Source organism: Rhea americana, unplaced genomic scaffold, assembly GCF_003343005.1.
Source record: "Rhea americana isolate MKP2758 unplaced genomic scaffold, rheAme1 scaffold_175, whole genome shotgun sequence".
Classification (NCBI taxonomy): Eukaryota; Metazoa; Chordata; class Aves; order Rheiformes; family Rheidae; genus Rhea; species Rhea americana.
The window spans coordinates 1555711-1575851 of record NW_028185872.1 but is presented as its reverse complement, the minus strand read 5'-3'; the positions used below and the strand labels follow the sequence as shown (position 1 = coordinate 1575851).

The 20141-nt window shown below is 39.3% G+C and overlaps 1 protein-coding gene across 3 annotated transcripts in view; it reads right to left on the bottom strand.

Moving 5' to 3' along the window:
* VMP1 (vacuole membrane protein 1) overlaps window positions 1-20141 on the bottom strand; it is a 68438-nt gene that overhangs the window by 47942 nt on the left and 355 nt on the right. For 2 of the 3 annotated variants that reach the window (XM_085301348.1, XM_085301350.1), the window contains exons 2-7: window positions 15976-16103; window positions 12984-13048; window positions 11300-11401; window positions 8863-8998; window positions 6304-6394; window positions 3955-4065 (exon numbers count right to left, since the gene is read on the bottom strand). In XM_085301348.1, the coding sequence (XP_085157474.1) occupies window positions 3955-4065; window positions 6304-6394; window positions 8863-8998; window positions 11300-11375 (414 nt within the window). In that variant the 5' untranslated portion in view covers window positions 11376-11401; window positions 12984-13048; window positions 15976-16103. The remainder of the gene's footprint in view (window positions 1-3954; window positions 4066-6303; window positions 6395-8862; window positions 8999-11299; window positions 11402-12983; window positions 13049-15975; window positions 16104-20141) is intronic. The other variant, XM_085301349.1, reaches the window with a different exon arrangement.

Sequence of the window (20141 nt, the reverse complement as noted above, 5' to 3'; positions counted from 1 at the left end):
AWTTGCTCTTAATTGTTCTTGAAAACTGTCTGAAGGTACACTCCCTCCCACACATGTCATTCTTAATCTGAGGAGATATTAAAGACTTAATTGATAATATACTGCATATGATAATACCCTATATAAACTGCAGTTCATCAATGCTACATCAATAGCATATTACATATATATACCGCTGGTACAGCTGTATTGGCGAGCAGTTCTGGTACTCAAAATGGTAACACTCTGTTAGGGCAATAAACTTGGAGTTTTTACACTCCCAGTGCCATCTAGTGGCTACACAGCCACATGTATTCCACCAAGTTACAAACCACTCAGCATTCAGAAACGCATTCAGCTCCCAGAGAGGGTAACCATCCCGAACACACTGCCCACGCTATCACTAAAACGTGCATAGGAGGAAAAAGAAGGAAGCATCCTTGCTTCTCTCACCGCCGTACGGAGGTCCCGCAGTGCAGCGGAAGCATTCTTGTCTCTGTTATGTATTAAAGCAAACAGCTACGTATTTTTCCTGTGTTGACACACAGTAGATGTTGATGGTAAAGTTTTATTATATTTTATTCCATAACACCTTCTAGTTATTCAGTACAACCTATTATGTCTGTTCCACACCCCTTAACAAAGTTGTATGAAGCCTTGCCTCTTAACTTCCAAATACATAACTGTCCTGAAGACAACTTACTTAAATCATCGCTGGAACTGGGTTACGCTCCGTCTTTCTATACTAGCACTCCTGACAAAATGTAAGTAACCAAATAATTGTCATTATGGAGAGAACCACTATTTTTAGTTGTAAAGGCAAGACTGACTGAGCAGTCCAAAACTCTAGACATCCGTAACAATTTAAGTAGGTTGTCAGACACAGAGCCAAACCACGTCACTGCACTTAAGGGCTAAGGAGAGGAAAAAATAAAATAAAATAAACCATTGCAGTTGCAACAAATTTTGCAGACAGTACTGTCGTATGTGACAGTTTATTCTTACTGAATTCATACAAATGACAGCTGCCTAGACAGTCACACAAGTTTCTCTGGCCTACATGGTTTAAAGTTTGATACAGATACCTCCAGTGCTCTGAAACACCCAAGCAGAACCAAGCTGTGGAAATAAAATTGCAAAGAGAACCAAAACTCCAGCTGTGAACCTAGCAATCTTAACCAAACCTTTCCAGAAATACGTGAGCACTGTTGCTGCACCTAACACAAATTTTTAACAAGTCTAATTGCTCAGGTAACAAAAGGAATAAGCCAAGAGCAGGCATCAGCTTAGCAAGTTTAACCACCTTCAGAGCATAAATGACAAGTCTAGCACAGAAAATGAACACAACCCTGGGAGCCTTAAAGATTTAAATGTTGAAAGAGCAGCATTCAAGACACAATGCATATTTTTGCTAAGTCTCACTATATTTTGTCTTTTTGCTAAGACAAAGTGTTCCTGATTCATTTTTATCTGCTCAAGAAAACTCCAGGAGGCAGGTCAAAACTGAGACRGGGATACTATCTGCCTCTCAACTGACAGCGCTGCAGGCCACGTGCTTGCAACCATTATATTGTTTTCTACAGTCTTGGAACAAAAGMTTACAGTATATAACCTCTTCTCCACTGTAAAGTGAGGCTAAAGGTTTGAATGAACCAAAAATAGAGGCTCATTAAGTATAAACTTCGGTTTGGTCTAGAAGATGATGGGTTCTTTGAGGAAGTCTTTTTGTTAGAAAGGGTGAAGAACCACAAAAACACCTTAACCAGTACTATTAAACTAAGTTTCTTTAAGGCGACGCTCCTTCATGTAATGTTTTGAAGACTGTTCACTTATTGCCTCTCCTACGCACCCACTGAAAATCTTACTGACAACTAAGCCAATAGCGAGGTTATATTTTGTATATACATTAAATTAATGTTAGGTCAGGTAATGACCTAAATATACTAGATTCACATACTCCACAGGAAAAACTTAAATTAATTGTTGTGAAATTGTATTTGTTTCCTATCAAAATAATTTGGAACTATTTAAACATCTGAATTTTTAAATCCAGAGTAAAAGAAAGGTCTGTTCATTCTATTTTTTTTAATACAACAACAACAAAAAAAAAAGTGCTGTCTTCTAAAGGTTCTTTGCCTAGAYACCATGCCTAGATACATGGTATCTAATTAGAAGAAATCTTAAGTTGGCTCTCACTGGTTGATAGCCTGAGAAAATTTATAAAAAGCAGAACAAGATGAAAATCTGTTATTTAAATGGTTTCCTGCTTGCTGATTTAAATCATGATCAACCAATTTCTGCAGCAAACCTGCCTGCAGTTGCTGGGCTTTCTCTCCCTCTCCCAGTGCCCCTGCACAGCCCGTGATCCCATCCTGCCRAATTCTCGCTCCCACCATGGGCTGGCAGAGAGCCCAAACGGAGCTTCTGAGCTTGACTCCACCCGAGGCATCCCTCCACGCTGGCTCGCCTCTCCTGCGAGCTGGGGCTCTGCAGCTCACGACACACGATTTTGATCGATTTGCCCTACTGCCCAGCCTCTTGCTGTCCCTAAGCTTTTAACAACGTAGTCTCTGCAAGGCAGAAAGATCCGTAGACTGTCAGTGCACTACTGCCTACGCACTACGCACTGTGGACATTAACTCTGAAACCTCCATTTTCAATCTCTTAGACTGAAGCACTATTTTGATCTAAAAGAGTATGTATGCATAATTTTAACATGTTTCTGCTTGGCAATATTTTAAGACTTCCTTCACTGTATCTAATTTAACCCTTGTATGGCAAGTATGCAGAATTAAAAAATGTTATCATGGTGATGCATAATGGTCATCAGAAAAGGGCAAGCAAGAGTCTGYGTGTGTATAGTTACATACTTTAACCTCCCCCCGGCAACCTCACGGCTGAACTGTTTGGTTCATAATCCAAAGACTTTCTAACAAATACCTAACTCTTTTCCTTTGAAAAGTACCTCATCTTTCTATTTTATACTGTGGAAGAAAATTTTGTGTTTTCATAATAAACATTTGTAAAATTCCTATAGCTAAAGTTTATAGCCAACTTTTTCTTAAATCAGAATGAAGCTGAGTTTTCTTCTTCTGTACTTTCTGCCTCCAAAGGCTTTAGGCAAGAAGCTAAAACAGAGACCTAAGTCCAATGCTACCGTGAACGCAGCCTATAAAGATGTCATTAGATCTAATAGACRTTGCTCTACTGGATGGAAAAACACGAGTTTCTTGTTTCCTGCAGTGCTTTCTGTATTATTGTTAATGATTAAAGCAGTYCAGAAAGTAAACATCTGTAATTGTCCCACATACAAGATGACATTTGTTGCATAAACTGGTTTTAATTATTTTTGTGGCCATGAAGACTTTTCTTAAATCCAGGACAGCGGTTTCATAAACAAGGAACTAATCCAATGGCCGAAAGCAAAACACACCCAAACATTTCTCTGACTTTCGTAGCTAACAAAGTTGAAATAAACAACATAATACAAATTCAGAACAACATAGAGATTATTTCATCTTTTTAGMCAAACATTTTTCCTTGTTATTTTTTTAAAGCAAAATGAATGCAGACTGAACTTTAAAATAGCTGCCTATTTAAAGGCTTCAGCTAGAGAAAAAAGATCATTTTAAGCTACTAAAAGAAGGAATATGCAGAAAAATTTTGAATGGAAACATGTGAGCTGCACACATTAGAAAATGTTTTATATAAAATAAATGCAAATTTTGACTCACTGTTTCAAACTGAGGATTAACAGCAGGCTTCTATCCACTGCTCAACATAAACATAGGATACAAACTACAAAACAAGGTTGCACAGCATAGAAGAAAACCAGCATTCAGTAGAGCACAGATACATTATACTAAGTATTCTTTTCTTAGTTCAGAAGTACTTAATATTTAGGTCTTACGGAAAACTAAATGCAGGAATTATAATACTCAGTTCAGAAAGACCARGGGGTAAAAGTTTCCTTACCAAATAGAGCAGAAAAGTGTGAAGACCTGTTCCGAGTCCAACAGAGGACAGAATGCCCAATCCTACCCAGTAGGCACACCAGAAGAACTTTTTCTCCATATACCGCACATACTGAAAAATAAAGTCACAAAAGAGAAAAATCAAGAAGGATTAAAACTACAAACTAATCTAGATAGTTGCCTGGATTACAATAACCAAAATAGAATCCTCCATAGTTCTATTTGCAATTTATTGCAATTACAGCACAGACACATACGGAAAATAGTGAGAGCGCTTTTAAAACAAAAGCCCACAAGCCTTAGAATTAGCAAGTTTCCAAGGAGACAGAGCAAAAATCCAGGATCAATACTGGGGAATTGAAAATCCAGAGCAAGCATACCAGGTCTGAATAGTGAGCAGCAAGCCCCCGACAGTGTGCCCTGCAGCCCAAGCAGTGAGCAGACAGAGCTCAGGGAACTGCCTGAGCAGATTAGATAAGAGGAATACAATTAGCAGTGCTCTGTTATGCCGCTGAGCCTTTTATCTTGGACCGGTGAGTGACCATCCTAGGTACTTCTGGGAAAAGACTAAAATGTTGGTTGTGCATGGCTATAGGCTGGGGGCACATAAGTAAGGGGATGCAGCAACATCACAGCAAGTTCTGGAGGTAAACAGACTACAGCGTGGTACACTGGAGAAATAGGAAACCACATCTTCCTCATAGCTGCCAGGAGGACAGTCTTCAGAGGATGAACAAGACCATCAACTTGTCTGTAGCACAGCTGCCATTTTATACTATCCATGATACCAACAGCACCAAGGTGAAGTTTCCCAGGCTGAAAGTAGGCTTCAACCTGACAAGGCACCAAAAGGTCCTGAAAATGGATAGCGARAACAGCAAGCACACGCTTAGCTATCTGAGTGGGGTTTTGGAATAGCGCAGCTCATATTCAAGTGTACGCTGACGGCGCAAAGAGATGCGCAGAGGGGGCTGGCAAGACACGTAAGTAAGGAGCTCTGCAGGAAGGGGAGATAAACCCTTGAGGAACGGACAGGTACCTGCTGGAGGACACAACCAAGCGCACAGACCGCAGTGCTCCGAGCCGCGGCCGAGCACCGCGGGGTGCGCTCCCCCGCCAGCCTCCTCCTCTGCGCTTGGTCCCAGGAGGCGCGAGGGAAACCTCCGCAGAGGCGCTGCTCTGCCCAGCCCGGGCACAGGGCAACCTTCGCCCCGCACGCTCAAGGGCCGGCTGCCCCAACACCAGCTGGTAAGAGCCATCTAGTGCCAAAYGCAAATGCACCAAGCTCTGGCCTTTATCCTGACTTTATCCTTTACCAAGCTACCAACCCACACCAACACAAGGGCAGTTTTTAGGAAGGTTATTTGTCCACCAGGAACAGGACTGGGCCACCAGTTTACCATCTACCAACTTGCTGTGCGTGTAACTGCTTAGGTCTCAAGTAAACAACCGAGCGAGCAAGAATCTGATGAGCTGAAGCAACTCTTTCTGCTGCATTTTGAGACCTGTCCTGCGAAACCAGGACCCTTGTTCGAGAAGCTGCATGATCCTCAGGCAGCCAGTGACATACAGTAACAGAAGGGATCCCAAACTGGGAACCTGCTGACTGTGGGTCCAGAGCAGTAAGATGATGCAGTTGTATAYGGAGGTGCTCTGCTGGGTTAATATGGGCAGCCTGCCTCAGGGAAAATTTGAAACTCAAGGAGAAATGGGGAGGGGAAAGGGAAGTGTAGACAATACCATCACCTTGTGTTCTGGCAAGGGCCTTTACTTCTCAAGTGATGCAAAAGCCTCAGTCTTTACATAATCCAAAACACAAATAAGCTTTTAAAACAACCACTTGAGGACAATGGAGGGAAAAGAACTATGTCAGAACCAGGATTTGAAGGCAGTAAATATTTTATATCTGAACAGATGCTCATCCTGGATAGTCAGGAGAGCCTTCCATAATAGAAGAAATGTTTCTTGGGAACCCTGAAGTTCTCTCATGACCCAGTTTAACCTAGTTTTATCTGAAGAGCTTGCATTACTATTAAAGCTCATTAACAACAGATGTGGGGAACTGCAACACTGGAGAGGTACTTCTTCAGGAAAGGATGGGAAGTGGAACATATACAGATGCAACAGAACAGATCAAACCATACACCCAGCTTCACCCATCTCTAAAATGTAGATCATCCATATACAAGAGAAGGGAGTCATAACATGAAAAAAAAAAATTCAAAGTGAGCAGGAGCTCAAGTACATATTACAATTTCAGTAGGACCCCATTCAATCCCCAGTACATCTACTTTTAACACAGGGACAAGAAGTACTAGTCACTAAGGAAAGTAACTTGAAAACCTCCTACCTGTTGATGTGTTCCTTCAACATAATACGTAGCTGTAAGTACTGCAAGCATCAGTAAAAAAGACACCAAGATACTTCGTCGATGCCACAATCTTAAAAAACAAATGGCAATTAGGGTTTTTCGTATTTTAGCATGCATTTCAAAGCCACTTAGTTATCCCCATAGACTGGGTCTGGGTGGATATACTCAGTGGCGACAAGGGCAACTATAAAGTTYGCTATTGTGAAAGTACAAACCTCCCAATTAAAAAAAAAATATATATATATAGGGAGGCTTTTTTCTTATGGAAAAATCTATACTTCACTCTCAGGTGAAACCAAAGTTCAGCCACACATCCCCCCCACCCTTTGTTTTTTAAAACAAACAAATAACTGTTGGAAAACAAATACRATCTAAAAGCAAACATTCAGCATCTGCAGCCAACACAGTTTCAAATACAGAGCCATCAATGACATCCATGGTTAATGCAAAGTGCAAAGCAGTCACTGGGCAAAGGATGAGCTGTGGGCAGAATGCAGAAGTGCTGATTTTGAACTCTGCGCTCACGGGTAGGGCCTCCGTGACAGTAAGAGGAACAGATCTTGACACTATTTTGGTTCTCTTGATCTGCTGAAATTAGTATTTCCTTTAACAGCTCAAATGCATTTGACAAATTGATAAATAAATTTTAGCTAATTATGAAGGGTTTAGAAACTAATACAGTAAGGGGAGGAAAGTGTTTTCCTGTGTAATTTGAGATCTGATTACTTTTGCACCTGTCTAGTTTTACAAGGTTGCAACAATACTGCATAATGTGTATGTAGCTGTACACAGTTGATAAGAAAATGTATTTATTATTTTCTGGAAAATGCTATTGTACTGTCATCTGATACTATTAAAAGCATTAGCATCATTTTAAAAAGCCAGATAGGAAATAACAAACTATAAACTTCACTTTAATTTATTTAAAAAGATGGAAATAGGTTTAAAAAAAAAGATAGAAATATGGGAATGGTAACACAGGAAAACATTCACAGATTTATCAATTAAGCAAGCTGAGAAAAGTCTCTAACCTTCCTTTAAGTATAAAAACATCTGTGCTGCTTATACAAGTAYGATAATAATGGGATTTTCAAGTGATTATCACCATTTAAAGCACAATGTAATGARGTGGAACACAGGAGACTATTACGAGTCAATCTGAGGTCTCATCTTAATAGTTGTTAATATATGGTCATTGTTATTTACAAAAAATACATTGTCGTGCTAGTGCTGCACAACACAGCTGTGCACAGATGACACTTGCATCTTGTAACAGAAACTAATGTCTAGGAAGCCAGGCCACAGTCAGCTTAAAATGACACCTCAAATGTTATTTCTACTGTGTATTTTAGTAAATATTTGAAGGCTTTCAGAAAAACTAGACTAGACTAGAAAAACTAGTAATCAGAGATGGGTAACAAATCTAAGAAAGCAGTTCAATAAGAAACAGTACCTAAACACAGTAGAAGAACGTAGATTAAAAAAAAAAAAAAAGAAAGTAAGAAAAGGTAGTAGAGGGTACTACATAAGTCTGGTATTTTTCATACAARTTGCTTCAGAAAAAATCAAAACTGAAAAATAGATATTTCTCTCAACGGATCTTACATGTCAGGAACCTCATATCTAGTGCAGAGGAGTCAAGGAACATAGCCCATTATCACCAATCTCAGCTTGCTTTGCAAGGGAGCGGTCCAGCTGCTGGAATCGCCCATGGTGATATCASATCCTACCTTTTGACTGTGAAAATGATTGTTAACTCATTCCCARTTGTGAAAGTTTCCTGTTACTGACACAAGCACTGCCATCCAAGGATGACTGCTACTCTTGGCTTTTTCACTTGTTGATTTGCTTTTACTTATATTTGTCTTTTGGCACTCCAAATCCTYCCAAGCCTAGTGCATTAAGAAACAGCTATGCATTTCAGCATGAGTAGGGGATGTTAGGAAATTTGTAAGTAGCAGTTCTAGCTGTAATAAAAGTCAATTGTATCTAGTTTGTAAATAATGCTTAGGGAAAGTGTTTAATAAATCATCTTCCACTATGAAATGGACCATGTAGCTTAGAAGCAAAGTCCTCTCTGCAGTTTCATAAACATGACTGCAAGTTCCACGTACTCCTGAACTCTGCCCTAGCTGAGCTGCTTGAAAATCATTAAGTGACACTAACGCATACATTAGGAGATCAGTACTTAACACTGCAGTAATAAGAACAACATCTCTTGCCTTCAGGATCCCTAAACACTGTCCCATTCTTTGAAATCGGAATATTCAACTCTTCGGAAAGGAAGTTTGCAATTCTTTTCCATCAAGACCATTCTGTATTTAATACTTAGGTAATTTAGGCAGAAGGTCTGGGTACACAGCTGGAAGTATGATATGTTCCAGTAGCCACCTTTAAGGTACAAAAAGAATATGTTTTCTGGCAGAAGAATTTAAAAGTTGTGAATCATCAGGGAAAATGAGATGTCAGAATGATCTACTGAATCACAGTATGGGTTTCCCCAGAATGTTTAGAAGTAGTTAAAGAAATGATCTTTACTTTATGGTCCATTCCTTCAAGTTTATTAGAGTTTCCAGGAAAAAATACTGCAAGGTAACAAGCGGTTGTCTCCAGAGAACAATATTCAACCTCTCTTCTCGGTCCCTTCGTTTCCGTTCACTCAACAAAGAAGAATCTGCAAATGAAAAGCAATAGAAATGTAAAWGCACACACTGACAGCTCAGATTCCAACCTGCCTCAAAAATACAGCAATATTTGTTTGCTTTGTCAGAAAATTTATGCGAGCTCCCAGTTATCTCTCCTACCCCTAACAAAGCATTTACTCCAAGAGCATCAGAAATCAGAGGTGACCCCCCAAGGAAGGAGGTACAGTATCTTTCTCTTCCGCATAGCTCACAACCATTCAGGAATCTAATTGGGCAAAGGTGCAAGTAGTCTAGCAATGTATTAGTCTTTATGCAATATACTGCTCTATTAGTTATGTATCACGTAATATACCAGGTCAAACATCTCCATTACCCACTGCAGAGACCACACTTATTTTGAACTTCTGAATTTGGTCCTTTTCCAAAACTATTCTTCAGCTTCTCCAATCGAACTAGATTAAATTACATGTGTTCTTTATACACTTAAGTCACAGTGTAACTGGATGATAGCATCTATCCTCCTGGTCGGGATCCTCAGGCTATGTTAAGTCTTGTCACTCTATTCAGTTTCTCCAAAATGAGCCCACCAGACAGGAAGTGCTCCCGCTAGAGGGGCTTGCCACACTCCTTCCCTGGACTGACACTATATATYGCAGTTAAAAGTTACTCAGATAACATAGTTATCTGAGTGACATTTCAGTGTCCAACATGACTGTAAAACCAATAATTGCATGCTACAGTACAAGTCCAGAAGAAAGTTTTTTCTAATAAACATTTGTTATTTTGCATTCATAAGATTAATAAATATCCCCAGGCATTTTTGGATGAGAAAAGATTGTTCAAAGGTCATCAGGCTAATAAATAGTAGTGATTTTTATACTTTTAAGAAAACAAATTCTGAAATAAGAGAAAAGGATGATGAAACAGTTTAAAAAACATTATATATATATAATGACACTAACTCTTGCATTCAAACACATCAAACCTGTTTATTACTTTCTACACAAAGTCAAAATATGTGTATTCTGTTTTGTATACATTTAAAGGCTAGCATTAATATTTATAAACCTTAAATTCACATGAAGCTGTTGCATTTGAAATMCAAACCCCTATGGTACTGTAATCCAAACGGTTTTACACCAGTTTTTTATTCCAGTAACTGAAACATGCTGTCTTATCAGATGCTAATATTTACACAGAAAGTGCATACCTCATTAGTCATGTGGCCCATTTGATTTCATATTCTTTAGCTGTAAGCATCAGTTACTTTAGACGAACTCACAAAAATCCCACAGGAGCAAGTACTGGATAATATCCACATTCCTTCAGAACTACTAACTGATTTAAGACTAGGTAAAAGGCTTTGATTTGTTCCATAAATACACATATCCAGTTCCTCTTAGATTTCTGCCACACTCTTGGCTTCAAAAATTGCTGTTCTCTACCTTTTCTCTTACTAGGTCTAATAAGCCTGCTTCAACATTATTTAAAATATGCAAAGTCATAAAACCCAAAGATCATAAAAGACAACGGTGGAAGACAGCAAACATCTTGAGGGAACATTTGGTTACAAAACTTAATATGGAACTGACATATTCAAAGCTGAYGGGAAACAAAGATGATTATCATTTTTACACCATACCACACARTACAGACATTCAGTAGCACAAAGCTCTTAATAAAATGTTCTCAGATTATTTTTCATGAACCTTAAATATTAATCTTGGCCTACTTAGAAATACCAGAAAGAAAAGCAGATGTGAGGCAGAAGATGTAGTAGTTAATTGTTCAGTTAGTAATTTATCATAGAAAAAGATAAATTATAGTGAAACTAAATGTCAACATAAAAGCTAGAAATTGGGAAACTAAAATTGGATTTCTCTGAGAGTAAATTTATTACCAAGTACTTTTATTACCAAGTACTAGCTCTTCAGTGCCAAAAGTGGGGACTGTATAGCCCRACTTCTGAAGCCACATATTTGCCAAACAAGTTCAGCTTTTTAGCTCACAGTCCTGTTGCAGYGCCTACTGATACCCTCAGTCAGCTCTATAGGGTTTGCATGCATGAGCACTGCAGAATAAGAACTCAGAAGAAAGAGAGAATAAGGGAGAGACTAAACAGAAATATACATCTTAAAACTATTCTACAATACATAAACCCTCCAGACCTCAGATTTATAGCTGATTAAAGTTTTCAGCATAGGTACAATCTCTCCTTTCRCATTATTCAGGTATAAGCTGAACCAAGAGAAAATCCTTTTTGAGTATTGTGCTGGCTGCTSTATGTACTGAGCTGACTAGCTGAGAACATTATGTGATTTTCCACCTACCTGTGAAGTTTCCATTGTGCTGTTCTTTGATCATTCCTATGCGTCTCTGGTCACAGTCTGTTCCATTTTCTGCCATTTCATAGATCAATCACGTAAAAGAATCTAACAGGAGAACCAAAACAAAAAGCATAATGTCTCCATTTCTGGTTATCAAGAGTCTCTTTACTCCATACTCCAAGGATACAGACAAACATCCAACAGCTCTCCAAATCCAAATCACAGTTACCCTGCGTTACAACATTAGAAAGGAGAAAGTGATTTAATTCCCACAGTGACAGAGTTTAAAACATTCCCACCTACAAAAATCCTATTTTTCTCAATTCAATGAAAAGACTCTCTTACTTTTAACATCAGAAMAAAAGCTTGTTAAACAATCTCTCCTATTAATCAGCCCACTGTTTGGGCTCCAGAAGCAGTACAGCTTCATAGAGGCTTCAGTTCAATCCTGAATGAGAATCTTAAGTCTTACTCTTTTTGCTAGAATTTTTATAGCAGTAAAAATTATCCAAAACTGAAGTGTAGCAAAGGTAGCAACTACAGATCCCCTTGCAGCTGGTACATTCTCAACTGGCTCTGCAGTGAAAGATGCAAAGCCAAGTATGACGATCAAATACATAAGGTCTATACTAATCCTAAAATTATAACTAAAGCTATTCTCATACTAAAAAGCATCTATTCTGGCATCTAACCTCCAGATAGTCAGTATGCAAGACATCAAAAATCTCACAACTTTTAAAAAATCCCTCAATATAGTAACTAAGATAGAATGGCATCTCATGTTGTTCAGTCTAACATCTCTAAACCTGAAAAGGAAAATTCTTCAGCTGTCTGATGGAAAGCTATTTGAGAAATGTACATTCTCACCACTAGTCTCCCTTTACTAACATTGTTTCAGCCTTAAAAAGCCCAAAAGAACAATTGTAGTTCTCCTTTTTCAGGAGAGGAAAGACAACAAGTGAGAGGGCAGCTTAAAACAGAATGTTGCAAGAGCTTCCCCCTGCCTTTTTTAAAAAAACCCTGAACAGTTGACAATTCTTATGCAATCAAACACGAAGAAAGTAGACAGTCAGATTCCTTGCTTTAAAAGTCCTCTCTTGAAGCAAAATATTTTCTGGAATTTTATTTTGGAAGAAGAATCCCAAAAAAATAAAACATCGYATTTGCCTTTTATTTCCCCCTGAAAACAAACTGTGATTTAGAGTTTTTATCAGGCTTCTTCAGGAAAGTAGCACAATATTACAATGATAGGTTTATATAACCTATCCCATCCAATGGCAGAAATTAAAGTTTTAAGGCAAAAATACTTCCCCTTTGCTTTATGTTGTAAATATTGCTTATGAGCCAAGTAGTAGATCAGTTTTGGTAAACAGGAGTAAAATCTTCTATTTGACTCAGRTGACAATCATTTTGTTAGTTTAAAAAAATACTATAAAATTTTGGATATTATATTTGTTTCGTATTTCCTGAGTTTCACTAATCAGTTTTAGACAGATATTCTTCTAAACATAAAAAAAAAAACACATAAAAAAAAGAAAAAATGCAGAGAGAAAAGATGAACTCTAAGCAAGGAAGTGAAAGACAAAAATTGCTGCAAAAAGCAACACAGCACTGTAGGCACAATCTTTCTGCATTACTTGCGATACAGATAACATTGCTAGCTAGAATGTGATTAAAAGGGTTTTACCTAAAACCCAATAGTCAAAAGGCATCAAGGTCTCAGGAAGGAGTCCCTCCTCCAACAACTTTTTCCTGAAATTAAATGAACACAAATATAACTATAGCTAGTTAAACAAACTAGCAGAAACTAATATCTTGCATGTTACAAYTTTTGCTCAGTGAAATCGAACTTGTGACCCCAAAAAACCTACACCAAGGAGAAGCAGTATAACAGTCCTTGCAGCAGTTTGCTTCCAAAAAATGCTGAAAGGCTGCATAACCAACCAAAGGATAACAGACCTGCTACAGAAGCAGCTCTGTAGCATCATTCTGCTGCCACTCACCCTCGGGAGTTTGATCCAAACTGCTAGTCACGTACCAGTGGAGCTGTGAAACTCCTTCTCTCTCAGATCAGTTTTGTATCAGCTTGCCACTCTAGAAGTCAGGGGAGTTACACTAGTRTTTACTTGAGGATAACAGACCAGTTGCTACAGTGATACAAGGATCAGATGTTTGGCTATCCCTTCGTTTCATCTGGGCAATAAGTCACTAAAGATGGTGGAGTATTTTGTTTCTAGCGACTGCACTTAGTAGTTATATATGATTTATATCTGTATGTGTATGCATATACATATGTATATATATATATATGTGTGCATACATACGCATAACAAACATATAAAATTACACGCACACATTTACACATGCAAAGCTCAAGTTGCAAAGGGTAATATTTAAATTGGATATCCACAGTGAGAAAGCCTGATGCTTACAGAAAGATTYCCTTTTCTTACAAAGCAAAAGCCATCAGAGCTGTTCTGCACACAGCTACTCTAAAAAAAATAAAAGTCTCAGGGAACTTCAATCGCATTTTATAGCCTTAAGTATAACAAACATCCATTTCTGCCTTAGGTGGAAGCTACATGTATTGCATTCTTACATTCATCCCTTTTCTTTGTGCAAATTTAGCCCTCAAGAGAAGTGTCAGTTGGTTTGGTCTTTGCATTCAGCCTAACTATGTTGCAAGAAAGTTAATGTACTACAATACAAACCGCTCTCCAGTTCTTATGCTAAATCCAGGCTGTGAGGAGCACTCCCTTCTCCGAGAACTGAATTCTACTTCAATTCACTAAATATCTTACTGGTACATAAAAATCATCAATCTCCAAGGATCTCAGRTGTATTATTAAATACATATTACAGCATTTGCAAGTCCCGCTAACACAGTCAGTTTTACCCTGCCTGCTTGGAAAGGCACTAATCTGGGATTAACTTTGCATAATGCTACCTCAAGTACACAAGCCAATGTTTATAGCAAATCAGACAAATAATCTCCTTGCACACTAGTGTAGGGTGAATACTTTTTTTAAAATGTTCCAAAGTTCATCCACTCTGCACACTCATATTTAAGAATATGCTTGACAAGGAGATTCAGTGCTTATCACATGGCAAGTGTGAAAGGGCTGAAATTCAGAAATTGAATCCTTACKTGTTTCAGAAAGAACTTCTTGGTTTACTAAAGTATGATTAGACTTTAAGCATCTTAGTATAAGAAATGGGAGGATATGCATTGAACAAGCTTAGCTTTCTGCCCTGTTGACCTATTTGAAGCATATCAGAATCACCAGTTTTGTTCTGATGCTTCCACACAAAGATTAATATGTTACTGGAGCAGGAGACTGACCCAAAATGGACAGCTATCCTTGGTTAGCTGAGTCCACGTCCTCAACTCTACTCCTGGTCTGAGAAAGGTCAGGAGAGGAAACTGAATTCCAGTTGTCAAACAGACCCACACTTCTTATGAACACACACAAAAAAAAAACACGCAGTCCATACCTAAAAAGAAAATTTCCTAGCACACTGTGTACCAGCAAACATAACTACTTACAATAAAAGAACAAGGAAAAGAACTTTGTTACTTTTTGTATCAGAGTCGCTTAGATCACTTGCTAGAGCTGTGCTCACACAAGAACTTCTTTGTAAGGCTGAACAAATAGCCTACAAAACACTATTCAGATTAGTGCAATCCATAACATTAAGCATAAAGAGACAATTATTGCTACTCAAAATGTAAACTGGCCAACAAAAAGGCCTATCATAACTGTGGCTGGCACTTCACAGCTTAAGCAAAATAAACTATAACAAGCTATTAGACCATCAGAACATAAAATTCAGCACTGCAATTTCTGTAGTCTGTACTAGGAAAAAAGGATAAAAAGTCTTTCCTTTCTGAGGTGTGAGGGGTTGAGGGGGAAGGCTGCTGAAGCACCTTGTATTGGCACTTACCTAAAGTGAACCAGCTTTATGASAACGCTGTTGGGTGCTTGCACTCTTATCAAGGGAGCAGAGTGTGGGCRCATGTTCTGTACTAAGGATTTTTTTGAGGAGTCTTTTCCATTGTGCTGGAATACCAAGGAAGCCGTTAAACTACTTTAAGGATCTCAGTGCTTTCCCAGACATTGTTAGAATCGCTGATTCTCATCACTGCTTACCCCAAACAGCCCCTGGAACCCAGACTCCCAGCTTCATAGACACCCAGCTCAGAGAACCAAGAGCTGGGCAGACTTAGCTTAGCCCAGTTTGTTGACGTTATCTCTCAGATACCTTGACAAAAGATCAAAGATTCTGTATTGGCATTTCTCACATTTTAACCACATGCTCAAACCCTGTCCAGATCCTGTGGCTTCCTTCTCCTCAGCTTTTCTGATAGTGCCATTCCTTCCTTTCCCTGCTCATCACTGTTCTTCATTTACAATAAAGACAGCAAAAGACTAAAAGTTAGGTTTTCACGGGTGTTTAAGCGATGGCACTGAACTAGAGAGCTTTACACATCTGTGATACGGTTTCGTTATGGATATCAAACACCCTACAGAGACAAAAATTTACACAGGGAATGAATTGCCAGCTTCTTGGCAAAGTAAGAGTTTTGAGAGCACTTTCCTTCAAAAGTCAAAGATCTTAGGTATACGAAAACGTTCAGGTAAAGGACAAAATCAGTCTTAAAGTAAAACATTACATACCCTTTCAGCTCCGTACTGCTATTTCACTCTTCGCTCTTCTGTATTTGAAGCCAATGGAACAGACAACTATATCCTCAGCTCTGTAGGCATTCAAGACCAAAGTAACTGCTCTTCCAAACCTCCTGTCCCTACGGAGTAAGATAATACTGTTCATCACATGACACAAAACTGACACAGACCCTAACTTGAAGGTTAATAACTTTCTTAAAAGCCACAGAAAATATAAAAAGTAACTGCTTGATTTTTTCCAGTTCTTTAACACTCATGGGAGGCATTCAATTAAAATAAATTAGGACAACTGAAAGATGTTCAAAATCTCCATAGATATAATCTATAACGGGCAACTTTGACATAAGCACACTTATTCCCATACTAAAAATGTTTTCCTAACTAAAATAGTTTAATCCCTCAGAGGAAAGGTCAAGTAACTTAGTTAAAGACCCTTGGCTTCCATTTTGTGGGTTATGCCTCAGTACACCAGACCTATTTTCCAATTCCTAGCCTGATAGTTTCAAAACAGTCATTCTACAATTTAGAGTTAAAATGTCTGTTTTTCCTAAAAGACCTTGGGACACCCTTTCAGAAAGGATGATTTAACRTTGTTGTCACACTAGCTTCAGGGAAGCTGTGCATTTTTCTTTTGAGGTTATTAAAAATTCTGATCCTGCCATTAAAACCATATATATCAAACTGTTCTCTCTAGTGGATTCTCTCAGGTGACACATGAATGTTGATAGTTGTCCCTCCAGCACTCAAATCAGGGGCTATGAGAGCACAGTGGAGTCAGTACACAATATATGGATAAAACATATAGAAGATGATAGGGAATACAAAGTTCAGGGTGTGCAGACCTTTGTGGTGCTCTCTTGCTGAAACTTCCAAAAGAAAAAGGTTTAAATAGAAGACAGGAAATTAAAATAACTGGGACTATGAATACTGTGGCATATCATGCCTCAATGCAGGTCACAGATCAATTTTGCAACAATCCTGGGATGCAGATCACAGAACGAGACTGCTCCTCTGTTGACTGTGACAATACTCAGCAGGCTGCTGAGAAAACCACTTCCAGATTGTCACGGAGGGTGACATATGCTTTTGAGAGGGTGACCTGAGGAGATGTCCTCAGTGTTACTTCTGTGCTGCTACACTTGCTTCAACACAACTATATCCAGACAGATTTTAAATTAAAATTGCCACAAACTCCTTTGGTACTTCATGTCTTCTCTCTCAAACAGGGATTCAGCGACAAGTACTCAGGCACAGCACTGGCGACTGCCACAATAAGGTGCCTCTTGGCGAGGGCATGTCATGTATGTGCAAGAAATTCTCTCACCAAGACTGATGACTCAAAGACAGATATGAGCAGAGAGAGGGGCTTTGGAGAAAGGTGCAACACAACATAGGAAAAAGAACATAACTTAATATTCAGGTGACTAAACAGACATGCTAACCTTCACATCTCAGTTTCAGAGGGCTATACTGCAATTCATGTGCATGCTACCTGTCAAGATCAGTTTTATCCTACAGCCCTCAGAATGCATTATGGATTCAGAAGGTGGAAGTCAAGCTCACCACCATCAGCTTCCCTGTGCTTCCAAAAGACACAGAGGAAAGAAATGTCACAGAAATTGTTTCAGAAAATGTAATGGAATCCACTAGCCAGGTAAAAATGTAACTAGAAATGAACCAAGAATTAGCAAAAGAGTATAATCATARCCTTAAGGACCACCACCTCTGACTCCTCCAGCAGTTGGGAAAGAGAGCAGATTTGGTAAGAACTTTGGCTCTACCCTATCTTTCTCAGTGCTGGAAGACAGTTTCTCCACTGGAAGATGCTTGAGCCTGCCCAGTTGTTAAAGTCAGAATGCTACTTCCTTAAGAGGAGCTACTCATGAGGTACAGTGTAAATAAAAAGGCAATGAACAGGAGAGCCTAACTGATCCCACAGAAAACAGGAGCCAAAACATTCTCATGCTGCCACTTGAGACTTTTTATCTCCTCTTCAGAGATGTTACCGGTCTCTAAGTTCAACCAATTCAGGTTATACCATGACAGCATAGAGCCACCTTAGCTCTTCAATGAGAATACCCTGTCCCTACAAGGTGAATCGCAGAGACAAAGTTAGAATCTCGTAGAAGAGAAGAACAGTCTTTCAACAAGTCTGAAATACGCCAAACAACTGCCTGCCTCACAAACAACATCATACTGTCTCTTGGCTCCACCTGGTCAGTGCAACACCAGACCAGCAAGGTATTGCCCCATGACTGTGGTTCCAACCTGCTAGAGCAGTACAAAAAGTTAAGTGTTGCAAGAGCTTCAAGGCTGTGCCCTTCGTTCTTGCAGAATAGCAAAGTCCAGCCAGCTAACATTTCTCCATGGGTAACAGAAGTTAAAGTTCTAACTTCCAGATAATAATTTGTTTATTTGTTTCTTGTCATAATTATACCAGAAGAAGACTGGCCTAGCTCTACTACACACCAGAACTCTGTCAAGATGAGAACAAGAAGCCAATTCAAAATCCTTAACTCCCAAATGATAGGAGAAAATGTGCACTTATATTCCTGGTGGATAAAAAAGAAATTTGTGAACCCTTAGCGACAGACTAGAATAGCTAAGTTACTGAGGGTTTAAGCAAAATCAAATGGAGAGCTCTCCACTAATGCTGTCTATTAAGAAGTTGAAAACAACACAAATCTGTTGGTTAGGAACAGGATACTGAGGTTCCACCACACACCAATAAATCTGTTAAAACAACAAAAAAAAGCAGCTGACAATACATTTTTCCCTCAATACTCATTAAGAAATGCAAGTAGATCTCTAAATATGCATTAATTACACAGAACATTCTAGTGAGAGGCATTCTCAAATTGTAATTAGAAATAGTTACAACAAATTCAGAAGATACAACCATAGGGGAAGAAAAAGCTTTAAAGTAGAAATARTACAGCTCAGAAGCCAATGCTTGCTTCCAGTATACTCACCTTTCTCATTGCTGCCTCACACTTACAAGTGAGGAACTCCCCTTCTATCCTTTCCCACAAAAATTACAAGTATCATTGACTTCAGCTGCTAACTAGGACAAGAAGCTTAGCTCAGTTGAATAAGCGGTGCTCATCTGCCATTGCACAACTAGAAGCATGTTTTTTCAAGCTCATCTAAAAACAAGAGATGAAGCAATCTTCGCAACTGTCACTTATGACTAATGAGGAGCAGCAGAGTCCATCCCATGCTGCAGAAACAATAGATCGAAAGAAAGAGGAGTCATGTTATGTAGCCCTTTTAAAAGGGTAAATTAATGCATTAAAAAAGAGTTTGTATTTCCTACGCTATCAGAAAATAAGATGCTACATAGTGAGAGCCTATTTGACAAGAAGTGGTGTTAAACAACCTCAGGTAAGCAGAAGTCCTAACAGCAAAACGGACCCAAAAACCACAGCTCCAACAAAGTGAGTATGCTTCAAGGTAGAAAAGAGTAATGTCACACCCCCCTCGCCTCAAAGTGTGCAACCAATACTATTAATGATAACTAAACCAGGTTACCCACTTGTTGGGTAAGCATCGTCGCATATGGGAGAGAAAACAAGGACAGGAGAGAACCCTGAAGCTTTACATGTGTACTTCGAAGTGGATAACCTGCATTCACTGCATTTTGTAGACAAGCTGCCACTGTCAAACAATTTCTTATCCCTTCCCTCAACTGACCTAAATGACCTATCAAATACCCAAGCAGCAAAACTGAAACAAGACAAGAGTCTTGCTGCTGTATTACCTTCTGTAATCACTAAATGACACTGGCCAGAAGATTAAGAAGACACACAAGCAAATCGAGATGTTTAGCTTCAATTAACAGCAGCAGGACGCTAAGCATCTGCCTGGATTTGGGCCTAACCACAAGAGCCCGTAAGAGGAGCCACAAGCAGCTAGGCTCTGGGATCACGGGCGTGCTGCAGGGGACGCAGATACGGTCCAGTGAGGGGAGCAAGCATCGCTCTACGGGCGGAGCAGGCAGCGGCCGCAGGCACCGCACCCGCGGCAGCCAGGAGGATTCGTTTCTCCCTGTGTCATCAGCCACGGTCCCCCAGGCCGGAGCGGGGCAGTTCCCTCTCCCACGGCTTCCAGGGGGGATGAACGGGGAGCAACGCAGCGGCGGCCCCGTCGAGCCCCCC